The sequence below is a fragment of the Hyla sarda genome, chromosome 1, assembly GCF_029499605.1.
Source record: "Hyla sarda isolate aHylSar1 chromosome 1, aHylSar1.hap1, whole genome shotgun sequence".
NCBI classification, from domain to species: domain Eukaryota; kingdom Metazoa; phylum Chordata; class Amphibia; order Anura; family Hylidae; genus Hyla; species Hyla sarda.
The window spans coordinates 539536657-539556691 of NC_079189.1; the positions used below are offsets into that span (position 1 = coordinate 539536657).

Sequence of the window (20035 nt, forward strand, 5' to 3'; positions counted from 1 at the left end):
ATATTAATCTGAATAGTTTAGAAATCCATGTGATAGCCGCCAAAAACAACCACATCCAGATGAAGGGAATGGATCTTTAGTTGCAAAAATTTCAGAAAAAAAAATCTGCTGCGTGTAAACATATTCCATAGGTTGCTCAATTCTTCAGAAAAAATACTTCAAGTGTTGTTTTTCTAGTGTTTTTTTTTTTTTTTTTTTTTTATAAAAAGGATTGTCTGACCCTGTAAATATTTAGCAAAAATTGAAAAGTCATACATACAACTTGGTATCTGATCCAAGAAGAACAGCACAGTTAGCCAATTGCTGCCAAAGCAGGTCACCGCTACAGTCCGTCATTAAAGCCTCATTGTCATTTGAAAATAACTTTTGTCATGTCAAAATTTTATATCACACCGGGTCCTGAGATCTGCTGCAATGATGAACTTACGGATTTAATTGACAGCCTGGGAGTAAAGCTTGTGCTGCCGGACACTTCTCATGCTTATACCTCGCTATCATAGCAGGTCTCAGGACTGAAACCTGGCGCAATCTAAACTTTTGACTTGTTTATTCAAATGACAGTGCCCCTAAACATGCCCTGCCATGCCTGGACTGGGCACCCTCCCTTAGACATGAATGGAGGGGACGTGGCATGACGTCATGTCCCCAGTCCCGGAAACCCGGAGGTTTTCGAAACTGGAGATTCAGCACCCGTATAGAATACGGGTGCTGCAGGGAGATTGTGGGGGTTCTCAGCAGCGGGCCCCCCGTGATCAGACATCTTATCCCCTATCCTTTGGATAGGGTATAAGAAGATGTTTTTGCCCGGAATACCCCTTTAACCTTTTCAGGACGTAGGGCGTATGCATACGCCCTGCATCCTGAGTCCTTAAGGACGTAGGGCGTATGCATACGCCCGTGGGAATTCCAGTCCCTGCCACTAGCCGGTTGGGGACCGGACCAGGATGCCTGCAGAAATCATTAAGCAGGTATCCCTACACATCGCGCCCCCCCCCCCCTGTCCTTGGTCCTGCTCCCGTGATATAACGCGGGGTTACACGGTAACCCCGCATCATATCACGGCGGGCCCGGCATCATAGTGAAGCTGCTAATAGCGCGCAGCACCGATCGCGGCGCCGTGCGCTCAGAGCTGAGCCGCGCGGCTAAAAGTGAAAGTAAAAGCTGCCGTTTAACTCAGTGGGCTGTTCGGGATAGCCGCGGAGAAATCGCGGCATCCCAAACAGCTTACAGGACAGCAGGAGGGTCCCTACCTGCCTCCTCACTGTCCGATCGCCGAATGACTGCTCAGTGCCTGAGATCCAGACATGAGCAGTCAAGCGGCAGAATCATCAATCAGTGGTTTCCTATGAGAAACCAGTGATCAATGATGAAGATCAGTGTGTGCAGTGTTTTAGGTCCCTATGGGAGCTATAACACTGCAAAAAAAAGTGAAAAAAAAAAAAAAGTGAATGAATATCATTTAACCCCTTCCCTATTAAAAGTTTGAATCACCCCCCTTTTCCCATAAGGAAAAAAAAACAGTGTAAATAAAAATAAAAACAAACATATATGGTATCACCGCGTGCGGAAATGTCCGAATTATAAAAATATAAAGTTAATTAAACCGCTCGGACAATGGCGTACGCGCAAAAAAATTCCAAAGTCCAAAATAGTGCATTTTTGGTCACTTTTTAGATCATTTAAAAATGAATAAAAAGCGATCAATAAGTCCTATCAATGCAAAAATGGTACCGTTAAAAACTTCAGATCACAGCGCAAAAAATTAGCCCTCATACCGCCCCATACACGGAAAAATAAAAAAAGTTATAGGGGTCAGAAGATGACAATTTTAAACGTATTAATTTTCCTGCATGTAGTTATGATTTTTTCCAGAAGTCCGACAAAATCAAACCTATATATGTAGGGTATCATTTTAATCGTATGGACCTACAGAATAAATATAAGGTGTCATTTTTACCAAAAAATGTACTACGTAGAAACGGAAGCCCCCAAAAGCTACAAAACTGAGTTTTTTCTTCAATTTTGTCGAACAATGATTTTTTTTTCCGTTTCACCGTAGATTTTTGGGCAAAATGACTGACGTCATTACAAAGTAGAATTGGTGGCGCAAAAAATAAGCAATCATATGGATTTTTAGGTGCAAAATTGAAAGTTATGATTTTTTAAAGGCAAGGAGCAAAAAACGAAAATGCAAAAACGGAAAAAACCCCGGTCCTTAAGGGGTTAACCATTAAGAGAAAGCTAACACCTTATTTATTGAAAAAGAGTGTACGTGAAAAAAAAATAAAATAAAATAAAAAAAAGGGTAAAACTAAAAGATAAATTTCCCCTTTATGTTTTTTTTCCCTCCATGTCTATTGTTTTCCGGCAGATCACTAATACAGAGGGTGTAAATGTAACCCTGTTACCATAAGAAATCCCCTTAAACTTTTCATGTTCATCTCCTTTTATAATCAAATAATTCATTGCAAAAATAGTCACCCAATAGTACAAGCATTGCCCTGCATGAGAATGTAATGTATACGTAACTACAGTAGCATAAACAACCATCAACAAGAGAAATGCTGAAAATTGTTCAATCAAAAAGGTTTTTCGTCTGTCATATTGCGGTATTTAAGTGTGTGTATGGTAAAACTCACCAGTTGTATAGTAGTCATGTGCTTTTTCCACCACAGGTACTTCTGGTATGCAGGCCCCAGTGCAGAGACACCATAGTAGGTGTACATGATGATATGCACTACACAGTTCACCAGTGCATGGAATGTGCCCAAACCACCTGAACAGGGAGAGACATAGAAACGTTCTATTCTGTGACTGCAGTTCTGTATAAAGGTTATTACAGCAAGTGTGAGAACTGACATTATAGCAGCTAAGTAAATGACAACATCTATACATATGGCTGAAAGTAGGAAGAACAAGTATAGTTTCCACCTCTCTTTTGGTTAGTTTAGGACACTTTTTGCATTTTTTATATAAATCAGCTTTTTGTTCTATTAAGTCTTTTATTTAATTTTTTATTATCCTAATAGACTGAACAAGTCCCATTTGAACATTTGACCATACAATGAGACTTTGTTCATATTAATATCCTGGCCTGTACTGCTAACAGTGACAAGATGGATACAAATGGATACACCCCCCCCCCCCCCCCCCCAAGAAAAAAAAAAAAAAAATAAGTGACTTATAATTCCTATATACTGGAAAAATATCAACAAGATTAACAAAAATAATTTTTATATTTCACACAAAACCAAGAATATTACTTGAATGGGTACTCCGGTGGAAAACAATTTTTTTTTTAGATCAACTGTTGCCAAAAAGTTAAACAGATTTGTAAATTACTTCTATTTAAAAATCGTAATCCTTCCAGTGCTTATTAACTGCTGTATATTACAGAAGAAAATGCTTTTATTTTTGGATTTCTTTTCTGCCTGACCACAGTGCTGCTGAGACCTCTGTCATTTTTAGGAACTGAACAGAGCAGTCAGCAGAGAGCACTGTGGACAGAAAGAAAAGAAATTCAAAAATAAAATAATTTCCTCTGTAGTATACAGCTGGTAATAAGTACTGGAAGGACTAAGATCTTTTAACAGAAGTCATTTATAGAGATGAGCGAACTTTTCAAAAATTCGATTCGGCCGATTCGCCGAATTTTCCGAAAAAGTTTGTTTCGATCCAAATTTTTTCACAGCGAATCTATATTTAAAAAGGCTATTTCTAGCCTACATACAGCCTCTATAGGGGTATAGAACACTTTGCTGTGTTCTAAAACACATATGGAGTGTGCTGGGCTAGTGAAATAATACTGTTATTCAGAATAACATGCAGATAACCGGCATCGCTTTTAGAATCACTGCCGCACAGCAGCACAATGACAGAGCCTGGTGGTGGAATCAGTGTCAGGAGACCATATAATGACTGAATGACATAGCGTGGAGGTGTTGGCAGCATGAGGAGACCATATAGTGGATGAATGGCACATCCCGGAGTTGCCAGCAGCATGAGTAGGCACTAGGTCTTCACAATCCCTAAGATTAAAAGATGAATTAAGAAATTTAAACCAAAGATTTTGGATAGCGGGTGCTACCTATGAGAAAATGTAAAATTCCCAGACCCAGGCCCAGCAGCGCCATCATTTTTTTATTTGAAAATTAAAACAAACTGAGTGTCCGGGACCCCAACGTGTGGGTACGAAGGACCGAATCCAACAAGCCCCCACAGCAACATCAGTAAAGCATATATTGCCTGAATGACAGCCTGGAGTTGGCTGATTCATGAGTACACAGAAGGGCTTCACAATCCCCCCCCAAAAAAACACCACAATTTTAGAAATTTTGGAAAAAGATTTTGGATAGCGGGTGCTACCTATGAGAAAATTTGAAATTCCCAGACCCAGGCCCAGCAGCGCCATCATTTTTTGATTTGAAATTTAAAACAAACTTTCAGTGTCCCGGACCCCAGCGTGTGGGTACAAAGCACCAAATCCAACAAGCCCCCACAGGGCTCATGTGGACGTGAGATGTAGGCGCAATGTCTCCATTGCCCTGACCGGCCATTGTTTCCAAGACTTTTCGCCAAGGCAAACCATGTGAAGAACAGCGTGACACCGCCATTCCCTGCACACATGGTATGCTGAAGGGCCACTGAGACTTGTCCGGGCAGTGGAGGCTTAAGACACAGTGGAGGATGTGGAGACGGAGTAGCACACTGTCACAGGACCAACGGGCTGACAGAGTGTAGCAGGAAGCAGCATTGAGCACACACCAGGGCTTCAGAATCCCAAAGAAAAAAACATGAAAAAAAAATTAAAAAAAATTAAAAAAAATTAGAATATTTAGGACAGCAGGTGCTACCTATATATTGCCTGAATGACACAGCCTGGAGTTGGCTGATGCATGAGTACACACTAGGGCTTCACAATCCCCCCAAAAAAAACACAACAATTGTAGAAATTTATGATGAAGACTTTTGGATAGCAGGTGCTAGCTATGAGAAAATTTGAAATTCCCAGACCCAGCAGCACCATCAGTAAACCATATATTGCCTGAGTGACACAGGTTGGAGTTGGCTGATGCATGAGTACGCACCAAAGCTTCACAATCCATAATAAAAAAAAACAAAAAACATTTTTGACGAAAAATTTCAACAAAAATTTAGGACAGCGGGTGCTCTCTATATATTACCAGAATGACGCAGCCTGGAGTTGGCTGCAGCATGAGAAGACCATTAAAATGTGTGATTTATTTTTTTTTTATTTAAATCAGAATTTGTGTCCCGGACCCCGCCGTGTGGGTACAAAGGACCTAATCTCACAAGCACCCACAGGGCTCATGTGGCCGTAAGATGTAGGCGCAACGTCTCCATAGCCCTGACCGGCCATTTTTGTTTTTTGTACCTTTGTTTCAGAACAAGCACACATCCAAGAGTCCAGAAGACTCAATAATGCAGGACGGTGGACCACCAAAAGACATTCTTCTCTAAAATAATTTTTTATGAAATAAAAAAGCAGAGTTCATCCCTCCCCATATGTTTTTTGAAAATTTTACTTAAAAATAAAAATAAATCACACGCAACAAGCGTTCAATGGTGTAATGGTTATATTTCTGGTAAATTCAAGTTTATTACTGTGATAATCATCAAAAAATTTGAAGAAAAAAAAAACACTACCCAAGAGTGTTTAATAACCCCATACATTGCACCATAAATGTTGAAATTTAAATTAAGCATGTATGTATTTAAAAAATCCTAAAATTAAAAGGCCCAAGCCCAGAAGCATCATGAAGTCAAGTAGTTCCTGAAAGACACAGGAGCAGTCAGGAGTAGGCATCAGCAGTACCCAAGAGGCTTTAATAACCCCTTGCATTGCACGATCAATTGCGAGATCGAGCAATAACAGGTGTGTTATGCCCTCAAATGTCCGGGGCTGCACGCGCGCTACACTGAACGGACCAGCGTGTGTCTATCTTTCACCGACAGGTGCGGGTAACCTGCTGAACCCCGTTCGTGATAGGGATCAGGGATTGCAATTATTTGCCAGGAAAGAAGAATCCAAATAAGTGCCGGTCATAAGCTCGGGTTCATTACGTCCCTGCCCTTTGTACACACCGCATGTCTCTACTACCGATTGGATTGTTTAGTGAGGTCCTCGGATCGGCCCCGGCGGGGTACGAGAAGACCCTGGCAGAGCGCCGAGAATTTAAAGATAATTGTTAAAATTTGCATTAAAGCATGTATTAGCTACTGCTAAACTTCCAAAAATTAAAGGCCCAAGGCCAGAAGCATCAGTGAGGCAAGTAGTTCCTGAAAGACACAGGATGAGTCAGGAGCAGTACCCAAGAGGGTTTCCTAACCCATTACATTTAAAGATCAAAGTTGAAATTTGCATTAAAGCATGTATTTAGCTACTGCTAAAGATCCAAAAATTAAATGAGGCAAAATCAGTGAGGCAAGTAGTTCCTGAAAGACACAGGATGACCCAGGAGCAGGCAATCGCAGTACCAAAGGGTTTCATAACCCTAATTGATAACTCAAGAGGGTTTCATAACCAACCATAATTGGGAAATGTTGGTATAGCAGCACTGTCAATCTACTCTTAGGCATCTGGCATTAGTGGCTGGAAATCCTGGCTGATCCATCCCTGATTCATCTTGACAAAACGTCAGTCTCTCCACATTTTTGGTGGACAGACGAGTTCGCCTTGGGGTGACTATGGCCCCGGCCGCACTAAACACCCGCTCTGATGGCACACTACTGGCCGGGCAGGATAGCTTTTCCAGGGCAAACTCTGCTAGTTGCGGCCATAGATCAAGTTTGGCTGCCCAGAAGTCCAGCGGATCTTCAATGGTTGTCAGCATGGTCATGTCAAGGCATGCCACCAACTGCTGGTTCAGGTCCTGCTCCATGTCTACCTGCTGCTGATGAGTTGCTTCACTATGCGGGTGAAGAAAGCTACTCCTCAGCGACTGTAGACTCAGGCTTCTGCTGATTGAGCTGGTACTGCTCCTGCCACCCCTCCCCTCCCCAGCAGCCATGGCAGTGGAAGGTGAGGGCAGAGGGCCCCCCCAAGTCAGAACTGCGAGTGGCTGGACCATGTGGCCGATAGGCATCGGCCAACTGACTACGTAAAATCTCTCTGTAGTAGGTCAGTTTGTCCTCCCTCTCAGTGGGTGTAAAAAAGGCCCCCATTCTGGGACCGTAGCGGGGGTCTAATAAGGTGGAGATCCAGAAGTCATCCCGCTGACGAATTTTGACAATTCGGGGGTCACTACACAAGCAAATGAGCATGCATTGCGCCATTTGCGTCAGTGACTCGGAGGGACTACCTGCCTCCATCTCCACTGCATACTGCCACGGTGTGTCTGGGTCCTCTGTCTCTCCTTCCTCATAACCCTCCAGCTCCTCTGGCTGCTCCTGCTCCTCCTCTCCTGTCCGAGGACTAGAAACACCGGCCATCTCATCCAACCTAAACTGTGCTCCGCTCTGCCCCTCATCATCCTACTCCTCCAGTTCAGCCCCCGCAGGGCTCATGTAAACCTTGAGATGTAGGTGCAACGTCTCCATTGACGTGACCAGCCATGGTTTCAATCATTTGTTGTAGGAAATGTAGGAGTGGAATTACGTCGTTCATTGTGTAATCCAGGCGACTCACAAATAATGTGGCTTCCTCAAAGGGCCTCAGCAAACGGCAGCTGTCATGTATGAGCTGCCACTGGTTCACATTGAAGTTACACAGGGGAGTACTCCTATCTGCTTGGATCATCAAGAAATCGGTGATGGCTTTTCTTTGTTCGTATTCTCTGTCCAACATATGGAGGGTGGAATTCCAACGTGTGGGATACCGACTATGTTGTGGGATACCGTTCTGATGCTGCAGCTCAAGGAAGGTGTGCGAGTGGATAAAGTGCATGCACAGTTTCCTTGCCATTTTCAGGATGTTTTGCAAATGGGGTGAAGACTAAGGGAAGTGCTTGGCAACCAGATTCAAGACGTGTGCCATGCAGGGCGCGTGTTTCACACTTCCTTGTCGCAGCGCGGACACGATGTTCTTCCCGTTGTCTGTCACCATGGTTCCCATTTCCAGATTTTGTCGAGTAAGCCATACTCAGATTTCTTTACGAATGAACTTTAGCAGTTCCTCCCCTGTGTGACTCCGTTCGCCAAGGCAAACCATGTGAAGAACAGCTTGACACCGCCGTGCCCTACACACATGGTACGATGAAGGGCCACCGAGATTTGGACATGCAGTGGAGGCAAAGGACATGGTGGAGGATGAGGGGGCGGCATCGCACACTGTAACAGGACCAACTGCCTGGAGCGAGAGCGTGGAGGAGGAAGCGATGTGACCTGTCCAAGTTGCTGTTGTGGCTGTGCAGGAACCACATTTACCCAGTGGGCCGTAAAAGACAAGTATTGTCCCTGCCCATAGTTACAGCTCCACACGTCGGCGCTGCCGTGCACTTTTGAACACACCGACAGGCTCAAGGACTGGCCCACCTTCTCTTGTACAAACTTATGCAGGGCTGGTACTGCCTTCTTCGCAAAGAAATGACGGCTTGAGACTCTCCACCTCGGCTCGGCACAAGCCATCAATTCTCTGAAAGGTGCAGAGTCCACCACTTGAAAAGGGAGGGACTGGAACACCACCAACTTGGACAGGAGCACATTCAACTTCTGTGCAGTTGGATGAGTGGGCACATACTGTTGTCTCTTGGACATGGCTTTGCTGATGGATTGTTGGCGGAATGGCTGACCAAAAGCGGGAGGAGCAGGAGCGACAGAAGGAGGGTTTGACACACAGTTCCCTTCGGCTGAGGTGGTGAAGCCTTGGCTGGATGAAGGAGGGAGCGGATGGCCACTGGGTGATGCAGAAGGCTGGACCACTACATCGGAACCAATGTTCTCCCAGGCCGCTTTATGGTGGCGAAGCATGTGTTGACGCAGGGCCGTGGTGCCGACATTGGGACCCTGGCCACGCTTCACCTTCTGCCGAGAGATCTTGCATGTGGCTACTTGAACCTCCTCCGGATGCCTTATGAAAAACTTCCACACCGCTGAGTAGCTGATTATCCCACCTGCAGTCCGCACTAATTGACTGCTACTGGCGCAGTCTCCAGGAACCCCTGTTCCACTACCTCCCGGAAAGGTAGGCTGCCGCGAAGCAGGTGATCTCCCCCGGGCACGTTTAGCTCCTGAATTTCTACTCCTGCCACCACGCTGACTGCCAACCGTGCTACCACCTTGCTGCCTCAAGGGCAACCTGCAACTATCTTCTCCTGATGATGAGGAAGCCCATTCTGCGCCCGGCTCCCAATTGCGATCGGCTTCATCATCATCAACAGGTGTGTGCACGTCACTGATGTCCTCCTCAGGTTCCTCAACAGTGTCTGTGTGGTGTCCCGGTACCGGATTGCATCCGTTACCTTGTGGTGAGGTCCCCAAAGTCAGAGTCCCTAGGTACCGGTGGGGTCCTCATCAATAGTTAGCCCCTTGTCACCCCTTTAATAGTTAAAATTATTCAAATTCAATGTGTAAATATGTAAATAAAATGTACTTACCTTGTTGTGGCATCGCAGGACCTGCGGGTCACGTGATGCGTTCCAAAACTCTATGGTTTTCTGGTTCAAGGACCTTTGGAGGATGTCAGGTGATCGCCCACCATGCATTGTAACGGTGAGTGACAGCTGACACGGACTAATCCAAAACGGCCCTGCCCATATAAGGGAGCGGCGGCCATTACTCTCTCTCTTTCCTCGTGGGCTGCTGATAGGAGGATCTGCGCAGCTGTCATCAGCAGTGACTAGGACCAAGCCTTGCGGCAACGGCCATCTTTACAAAACTGAGTTATCTCAATCCCTGTTAACTCAGCAAGATCACCGTACCTAAATAGACCCCTAAATCCGGACTGATCTCTACACCAATCCTAATTCTAATAATCTTTGGATAAGTCAATGGTCCTCGGCATCTGTCAATCACTGCCGTGCTGTATAGAGACTGTATTGCTAAGACTGTTGCTGTTCGTTGGATGTACCGCAAGTACCTCAGTAAAGTTTATGCAAGTTCAAGTTCATCTCTATTGTGGACCTACATTCATTTAAGCACGCACCTATCGTTTCTGGGAAGGGTGGCGATAGGCCGAAGATTTACCTCAGCGTATTAACCCTCACCCTGACGTCACGAGTGACAAGGGTTAAATTAACCCCTCATATACCGAAGCAACACCCCAACTACACTATACCCCAAGGTATACAGGGATTAAACCCTAAATTGCACTCTGTCACACAATTCTGAGCAGCAGAAGATTTGTGGAGCAAAAAAAATACTGAATTGCGCTGAAAAATGAGTCTGTAAGATGGTTGATAAACTTCAGGCAGCTTGGAGATCTGTATGAGGCAGCTGACAGCTATCTGCCCCTCTCTGCTGCAATGCTCAATAACGTGAATAGGAGGTTTAGCAATCAATGATCCTTCTCAGTGTAACAGCACAGCACTCCGCACTCCTGCCTTTCCCTAATGCTGATGTGACTGGCAGTTGCAGTGTAACGCTGTGGTATGAGCTATTCACACACACACAGTCCCGTCCTCTCCATCTGAGTGCATAGATGAAATGAAGAGAAGCAAGATGGCCGCCGATTATATAGGGCCTGTGACATCACAGGGGTCAATGAATGCCGATAGGGTCATCCCGTCTACCTTCATTCCCGCCACTTTTTCCCGCCCTCCCATAATCCCCTGCCCCATGTACTCACATGTGGATCCGCCATCTTAGGTCTCCAATAGCCTGGAACGCTGTAAAATGAAGTTTAATTAAGTGATTCGCGCGATAAAATCGCGCCGATATTCGCATTCGTTGTGAATCGAATTTTTCATGAAATTCGTAACGAATTCGGGTTCGTCAACTTCGATTCGCTCATCTCTAGTCAATTACAAATCTGTTTAACTTTTTGGCAACAGTTGGAAAAAAAAAATTAAAAAAAAGTTTTCTACCCCTTTAAGAGAAACAACATGGGCATGTGTTTGCTTGTTTTTAAATAGAATTCATGAAAATATTAATAGCAATATCACACATGGAGATTTCCAATGTGTATCATATTGGTAGAATGCAAAATTGCTGCAGAAATGCAATTGTCATAACAGCAGGGGGTTGGAAAACCGTAGATAAATCACTCTGTTTTTCAAGGCATTGAAATGGTCTTACATATAAAATAAATTAAAAAAATTTAAAGAAATAAAATTCATCACACACGAATAAAAAAAATAAATAAATAAAATAAACTCCTGTTACACCTGGTAGCGGTATATATACACATTTAATATATTTTATAATCACTGTCATTACTACACCGCACATTTTTACAGAAGCTGTTATTATGCTGCTATATTTTTTTCCTGCTGTGTAAACATGGCCTATAGTCAGGAAAAAGGAGCAACTATCCATGAAAGTGTATGATACAATAACTAAACTTACCGGCAGCAAACTTCACACCAAACCACCAGGTCCACGGCATGATAGAGTGGTGAAACACATGGAGGAATGTGACTTGACTATTCTTTTTACGTAAAACAAAAAATATCTGAAAAAAAATTAAATATATATTTGTTTTAATTTGTGCCTTCACTACTACATAGCAACAAAGACAAATGCCCTAGAACTTTTATCCATCTGTCTGTGTCTCTCATATTTATTCCACGCCTGCCTCAAGTCTATCTCATATCTGCCTAGTCATGTGACAAATGCACGCAGTAGTTTTTGTCCAGTTATGGGGGTCCTTTGGATTTCTGTCTGGTGGTGACAAAAATTACCCAATATAATATTTGAAACCTCCCATGATGGCATTAAAGTACAAGTACATAACAAAAGTTATGGCACTTTGAAGGAGACCATAGAAGGAAAAATAAATAATAATGCTCCGGCATTAAAGAGGTACTCCACTGGCAACTGAGATTTAAAAATCAACTGGTGCCATAAAGTTTAACAGATTTGTAAATGACTTCTATTTAAAAATCTTAATCCTTCCAGTACTTATCAGCAGCTGTATGATCCACAGGAAGTTTTCTAATTTCCTTTCTGTCGGACCACAGTGCTCTCTACTGACACCTCAGTCTATGTCAGGAACTGTCCGGCATAGGATAGGTTTGTTATGGGGATTTGTTCCTACTCTGTACAGCTCCTAAAATGGACAGAGGTATCAGCAGAGAGCACTGTGGTCAGACAGAAAGGAAATAAAAAATAAAAAAAAGAACTTCCTGTGGAGCATAGAGCAGCTGATAAGTACTGGAAGGATTAAGATGTTTTAATAGAAGTAATTTACAAATCCGAAAACTTTCTGGCACAAGAAAAAAAAAAAAAGTTTTATAGTTGATTACCCCTTTATGGCCCAAAAAGCATGCCAGAGAAAGGGGTTAATATGGTTTAGTTTATTTTTATTTATTTTTTATTTAGGCCACTCCATACCTTTTTTTGGTATAAGTATTGAAGCCAGGAGTAAGAGCCCTTCAGGACTCGCTCCCCCATCTCATGGGTATCTTTTCATAGTTATCGTTTTTTTCACCTACCTGGTGAGGCGAGGGCGCAAGCCCTCCATGCCCCAGAGAGTTTACTTACATGCCAGGTGCCAGGATTAAAGGGGTATTCCAAAGGATAGGTGATAAGATGTATGATCGCAGGGGTCCCGCTGCTATTTCGGTGCAGCCATCATGCCCCCTACCATAGACATGAATGGAGGGGGCATGGCGTCACTAGGGGGCATGGCTGTGACGACACATCCCAGTCTCTGAGGCAGAATGCCGAGGACTGCACCGAAATCGCGAGCGTTCCCAGCGGCGGGACCCCTGTGATCATACATCTTATCCCCTATAAAGCCGGAATACCCCTTTAATTATTTAACATTTTTACTAATATATTCACAGTTTTGTAATATATGACCGGTCTTAACATGGTTTAGGTGGCTTTTTAAAATTGTGCAGATTCCATTAAAATAATCATCATGGGGTGTAGAATTTGTCTGAATATATATATCTATATACTTACAGTGTCAAGTAACTCTATAAACTTTGAAAAATAGAACAACCAACATGTCCAGGCCATCTGGAGAAGAGAAGAGGCTGGTTAAAATAGAATACTTCTCCTTTAAATTCTCTCACATTCACTCTTTGTTACAAATTACGCCGCACGCACCATTGATCTTTCCACAATTAAGAAACTGTAAAAGGCCGATGATACAAAGAGCTTATTTATGACCCGGCACAGAGGACAATGCTGGGTCTGAAACAGCTGACAATGTACATTCATATACAGTACAATGCATCACACTGCCTACTGATCTGCCATAGTCCAGCGGTCTTCAACCTGCGGACCTCCAGATGTTGCAAAACTACAACTCCCAGCATGCCCGGACAGCCGTTGGCTGTCCGGGCATGCTGGGAATTGTAGTTTTGCAACATCTGGAGGTCCGCAGGTTGAAGACGACTGAGCTAGACCATACATCTGGGAATTATAACTGAAAATTTGGTGACTTTCCCATTAGTCTCTATACAAATTAGAGAAATTCTTTCTACAAATCTGCCACTTTGAGGGTATGTTTACACGGTGGAATGTCTGCCAAGAAAAGTGCCGACCCACTGGAAATTCACCTCTCCATAGACGGCAATGCGGACATGTCAATTCTTTCTGCAGAGTCCAGAATCAGAATTTTTGTGGCAGATGTTTCGGCCATGTGGACTGTGAAAATTCTTATGGGATTCTGCTGCACCAAGTCCTTAGCATCTCAGTACAAATTCCCACCAAAAGTGTTAAAAAGCCGCAGTGGCAGATTTTGTTACAGATCCTTAAAAGGGGTTATCCAGCAATAAAAACACAAAGCTAATTTTTTCCAAAAACAGCACCACACCTGTCCTCAGATTGTGTGTGGTGTTACAATTTGGCTTAATTTACTTTAAAAAGTGTAGGTGGAAAACTTTTTTTTTTTTTTAATCAACTGGTGCCAGAAAATTTAACAGATTTGTGAATTACTTCCATTAATAAATCTTAATTCTTCCAGTACTTATCAATTGCTGTATGCTCCAGAGGAAGTTCTTTTCTTTTAGAATTTATTTTCTGTTTGACCACAGTGCTCTCTGCTGACCCCTCTGTCAATGTCAGGAACTGCGCAGAGCAGGACAGGTTTGCTATGGGAATTTGCTTCTACTTTGGACAGTTCCTGACATGGACAGAGGTGTCAGCAGAGAGCACGGTCAGACTGGAAAGAACTACACAACTTCCTTTGGAGCTTACAGCAGCTGATAAGTACTGGAAGGATCTTTAAATAGAAGTAGTTTACAAATCTGTTAAAACTTTATGGCACCAGTTGATTTATTACAAAAAATTTCCACCGGAGTACCTCTTTAATGGAACGGAGCTGCAATACTGCACACAACCTGAGGACAGGTGTGGTGCTGTTTTTTTTAAGAAATAGACTGTTTTTCTAATCCTGGACAACCCGTTTAATGTTTCTGCTGCAAAAATACACAACTAACAAACATTTTTGAATTTACATTTGGGCAGATTTTTGTGCAATGCGAAACCTGCTGCCTGAGTGTGTGGGTTTTCCCAGTTAAAGGGGTATTCCAGGCCAAAACTTTTTTTTTTATAAATCAACTGGCTCCAGAAAGTTAAACAGATTTGTAAATTACTTCTATTAAAAAATCTTAATCCTTCCAATAGTTATTAGCTTCTGAAGTTGAGTTGTTGTTTTCTGTTTAACTGCTCTCTGATGACTCACGTCTCGGGAGCTGTGCAGTTCCTATGGGGATATTCTCCCATCATGCACAGCTGCCAGGACGTGACATCATCATTGAGCAGTTAGACAGAAAACTTCAGAAGCTAATAACTATTGGAAGGATTAAGATGTTTTAATAGAAGTAATTTACAAATCTGTTTAACTTTATATATATATATATATATATATATATATATATATATATATATATATATATATATATATATAAAAAAGGTTTTGCCTGGAATACCCCTTTAAGCAGAAAAGGAAGCCCCTGGATATTGCAAAAAAGGGTTAAAAGCTCATACGCAATTTTGCAGGTGTACGCCAGTTGATAAATTCCCCCCAGTGTGTTGCGTACAGGCTCTATGGAGAAATTGTATCAAAACCTGTGCAGAGGAAAAGTGGAGCAGTTGCCCATAGCAACCAGATTGTTTCTTTCATTTTTAAAAAGGCCTCTAAAAAAATGGAAGCAATCTGATTGGTTGCTATGGGCAAATGCTCGACTTTTCCTTTGCACAGATTTTGATAAGTCTTCCCTATGTCCAAACATTACACCAATGTTACCCAACCAGGGGGGTCTCTCCAGCTGTTGCAAAACTACAACTCTCAGCATGCCCGGACAGCCAAAGGCTGTCCGGGCATGCTGGGAATTGTAGTTTTGAAACAGCTGGAGGCACCCTGGTTGGGACACACTGCATTGCACATTACAGACAGGTGTGCAAAATATACTGGAAAGATGATATAGTCCACAGTATACGGATATTATAGTGCTATTATATTTGTTTGGCTCTAATCTGGCTTTATGTAGCAATCATTAACTACCTTACAATCCTATCTGCAATGTAACCGGGTCACAAGGTAAAATACCTGAATGATCGCAGCATCCGATATCATAAATGAGTTACTCACCCTCAATGCCTGCGGTGACCGAGAGTAATCCACAATGTCACATTGAAAGGAATAACCTGTAGCCCAGCCTGACATAAGGAACTAAAACAAAAGAGCATAAAGTAGAATTAAGCAGAGAATATTCAACAGGTACACGTCAGTATGTAGTTAAAGGGGTACTCCAGAATTTAAAAACATGCCACCTATTCATATGATGTCTGACCTCTGGGCCCCCCCGCGATCTTAAGAATAGAGCCCCGAAATCTCCCAGCCAGCTGCATGGAGCGCAGGGTTAGTATTCACCCCATGCATTCTCTATGGGAGTGTTGGAGATACACGAGTGCTGTAATCAGGTATCTCCAGCGCTCCCATAGAGAATGCATGGAGTGCAAACCGACCTCGCTATTCATGCAGCTGGGAGATTAGGGGCCACATTCTGGAGATGGCAGGAGTTCCAAATGTTGGACCCTCCACAATCAGACACTTATCCCCTATCCTGTGGGTAGGGGATACATTTTTTTAACATTAGAGTTCCCATTTAAGGAGTAGTCTCTTTGGGTCCCAGTGTTCAAATCCTCATTGATCAGCTATTTATTCCCTATCCCATTTTTTTCCAACCAGTGTGCCTTCAGCTGTGGCAAAACTACAACTTCCAGTATGCCCGGACAGCCTTCGGCTGTCCGGGCATCCTGGGAGTTGTAGTTTTTCAACAGCTGGAGGCACACTTTTTGCAAAACACTACCCTATCCTACGGGACACAATTTAGTCTTTGGATAACCTCTTTAAAGAATTCCATATAATTATTTGCCGAAGTCTTAAAGATTGCACTTACTTCATAGCACATGTACATGGAGAACAAAACCATAAAGAAGTTGTATGCTGCCATTATGCCCTTTAGATCAAACGGTTTCCGGTTCTCCATCATCCTGGGCCCAATCGACGTCACAAAATATATATACGCCCCAATGATGAGTGTCTGAGGGATCAGAGAGGACATAAGTGGCCAGTCCTCCACCCGTGGATCTATCAAGAAAGAGGACAAAAAAGACATTAGACAATCCAGAAGTGCAATAATATTCACTTTTTTTTATTTATTTAAAAAGTGTTACTGTCATTTAGTCCATCATCAAGACATGTCAAAAGTTTAGATCACACCAGGTCTCGGTCCTGAGACCTACTGCAAGCGTGAGCAATAAATGGATGAAGCATGCTGTTACGCACTTCACTCTCCAGCCAGCAGAGAGATATGATACGCCCTATAGACTATAGTGGAGCACGTCAGTCCGATCTGGCGGCCAGCCGGGGAGTGAAGCACATGGGCACAGCGCTGTACACTGGAGTGGATCATGAGTGCATACGGCCTAAGGGACAAAATGCTGTTCTGAACAATTCATTATAATAAATATCTTTAACAACATGATATCAAAACTTTTATATGTTTATATCTCAACTGTCTCCAGAAAGTTAAACAGATTTGTAAATTATTTTTATTTAAAAAAATCTTAATCCTTTCAGTACTTATGAGCTGCTGAAGTTGAGTTGTTCTTTTCTGTCCAAGTGCTCTCTGGTGACACCTGTCTCGGGAACTGTCCAGAGTAGAAGCAAATCCCCATAGCAAACCTCTCCTACTCTGTGCAGTTGTTGTCAGACAGATTAACATTTTTAAATAGAAATAATTTACAAATTTGTATAACTTTCTGGTATACCCCTTTAAATCTCTTGAAACTTTGTAATTGAGACTTGGAGGAGACAACAATGAGCAGCATACAGATTTGCATAAAGTCCCATAGATTTGCATTGGATGTCAGGCAAATCCTTATCCACCAGCACAGTTAGACTTTAAATTCTGCCCCCTCAACACTGTTGCCCCAGGCACAGGCCCACAGGTACCTAAATGGCAAATACATGACAAAAAAATGACTGTTTCCATTCACTGTAAGGGATGTATTTTTCACTATCCTACTTTCCCTCTTAGGCTGATTTCACTCTATAAAATTCATCCGTTAAAAGATCAGTTCTAAACATCCGTTAGAAAAGCTTTAAAAAACGGATGTTAAACGTCCGTTAGAAAATCCCATTCAAGTCTATGGGATTTTCTGATCATCCGTTATGTCCCATTATAGGCAGTCATGAATAAAAACCTTAATTGTGACGGGAGAAAAAACAGCACATGCACTAAATTTTCTTTCATCACAAGAAACGGGTAAATTAATGGACGTTATTTTTAACATTGAAGTCTATGGCAAACGTATAAGCCTTTATGTTTATAATATCAGTTATTACTTCTGAGCATGCTCAGAAGAGGCAACATCAGCCGACTCCTGCAGTACCTGAGGGACTACTACTAGTGTTTGTACTACAACCCCCATCATGGAACAGACTCTGTTCCATGATGCGGGTTGTAGTACAGGGGCTGAGGGATTAATCGCACCGGGTTTCACTTCTGAGACCCGATGTGATTAGAAGTTATTAAACAGGGGAGAGGGCGGCATGCTGTGCTCCCCTGCGATGTACAATGAAATTTACTTTTATTTTTAAATTCCCCGCCGGGAGCCCTGAATGGTAGATACTGAGGAGCCATTCAGGGCTCCCGGCGGGGTTTTCAAATAGAAGCGCTGCGGTGGGGAAAGAGATCTAGAATCGCTGGGGGGGGGGGTATATATCTGGAATTTAAAAATGAAAGTGATACATCGTACATCGCAGGGAAGTGGAGCATGCTGCCCGCTCCCCTGTTTAATAACTTCTAATCGCATTGGGTCTCAGAAGGGAGACCGATGCAATTAATCCCTCAGCCCCTGTACTACAACCCCCATCATGAAACAGAGTCTGTTCCCTGATGGGGGTAGTGATATAAACACTAATGTAGCCTCCCCAGCCACCCGCAGCCAGGGGACTACTACTCCCATCATGGAAAGACTTCTGTTCCATGAATGGAGTAGTAGTAGTAGTAGTCCCGGCTGTGGGAGTCTGTAGGCAGAGGTGTAAAAATGGCCATACATGAGGGATGCTATAATGGGTCTAAACGGATGAATATTTATTCAGCCGTTAGCATGCGTTACTATACATCCGTTTTTACACAGAAAAACGGATGTTTAATAAACGGATGAATGCTCATAGTGTGAAAGGAGCCTTAAGGGAAAGGAAGGAGGAGGTTGGCAGTGCCTTGTACGTCTTCGTGCAATAATACATGCTGTAACTACTCTTACATTCCAGTAGACTGTTGCAGTCATGCAATGTGGAGATTTGCCAGGCAAAAGTAAAAAAAGAGGGCTGGGGACTTTGAGGAATTTGGTGGGGCAAGCTGTGCTTAACTAGATTGCCCCCTGACTGGAGTGCAGTTTAGGGGTTAAATTAACTTGTGGAGTTGCAGCACCCCTCCCCTACCTGTAATCTGCCCAGTAACCAGGGTGGTATGTCCCAAGGTTTTTTTTTTTTGGAGCTTTGTTGTGTTTGCTGAATTTTTCGTGCAGGATCATGCCTATGGGCAGGGTTTTTTCCCCCGCAGGTTATCCCTTGCCACCAAGGGTGTGCGGCATCCAAGCCACCGCATCCGTGTCAGAGCGCTGAAGGCCAAGCAGATTTTTTTTGGGTGATAATTTTGTCCGGTTGCATATCCGATGGTCTAAAACTGATCAGGCGAGTCGGGGCTCGTGGACGGTGTTGTATGCGGGGTCCGGGGAGGAGTGTCCTTTTCGGCTGTCGCCCTCTTACTTGGCCTTGCAGCCGCGGGGCCCCTCTTTTTTGCTGCACGAGGACGCCTCACCATTGACCCAGTTTCAGTTTTTGTCAGTTTTCCACCATTGTCTTTCTTTTGTGGGTTTTGATTTTTGTGAGTTCGGGATTCATTCTTTTCGTATAGAGGCGAGGGCCGGATTGCTGGAGTGAGAGGTCCAGCAAGTGGGGCGCTGGTGTTCTGCGTGCTGTGCCCGATATATTCGCCCTGATTTGATGACGTGAATTTTTTGTTGCAGGCGCCGGTGGTGTGGGTACTCGGGCACTCTTGTGTACCAGCCGAGTCAGAGGGCTGAGATGCATCCTGGCGGCAGGACCCTTGGATTCCAAGGTGTGGAGATTCATTTGCGTGGCATCGGGGGGGCTGAGGTGGCCCCAGGTTTTAGCCGAGGTTGTGAAAAATCTGCCAGTTGTCCCAGGGTCCGGTGTTGTTTGCGATGCATGTTGGGGGCAACTATCTCTGCTCCACCCCACTGGCAGAGCTCCTGACAATGACGAGAGCAGATTGTGTCAGGTTCCCTGTTTTTTTCTCTGAGCTCCTCTTGCTGTGATCGGAGATCGTTCCCCAGGCAGTGTGGCATGGGGTCACGGCAGTTGAAAGGGCACGCTGGACAGTGAACGCGCACATGTCTCGCTTCGTGCGGCTCCGTTCCGGCATAT

At 43.6% G+C, this 20035-nt stretch overlaps 1 protein-coding gene across 7 annotated transcripts in view; it reads right to left on the reverse strand.

The window, feature by feature from the left end:
- ELOVL7 (ELOVL fatty acid elongase 7) overlaps nt 1-20035 on the reverse strand; it is a 95574-nt gene that overhangs the window by 1393 nt on the left and 74146 nt on the right. For all 7 annotated transcript variants that reach the window (XM_056541089.1, XM_056541073.1, XM_056541107.1 and 4 more), the window contains 5 exons: nt 16476-16666; nt 15665-15745; nt 13027-13083; nt 11464-11569; nt 2640-2776 (listed from right to left, as the gene is read on the reverse strand). In XM_056541089.1, the coding sequence (XP_056397064.1) occupies nt 2640-2776; nt 11464-11569; nt 13027-13083; nt 15665-15745; nt 16476-16666 (572 nt within the window). The remainder of the gene's footprint in view (nt 1-2639; nt 2777-11463; nt 11570-13026; nt 13084-15664; nt 15746-16475; nt 16667-20035) is intronic.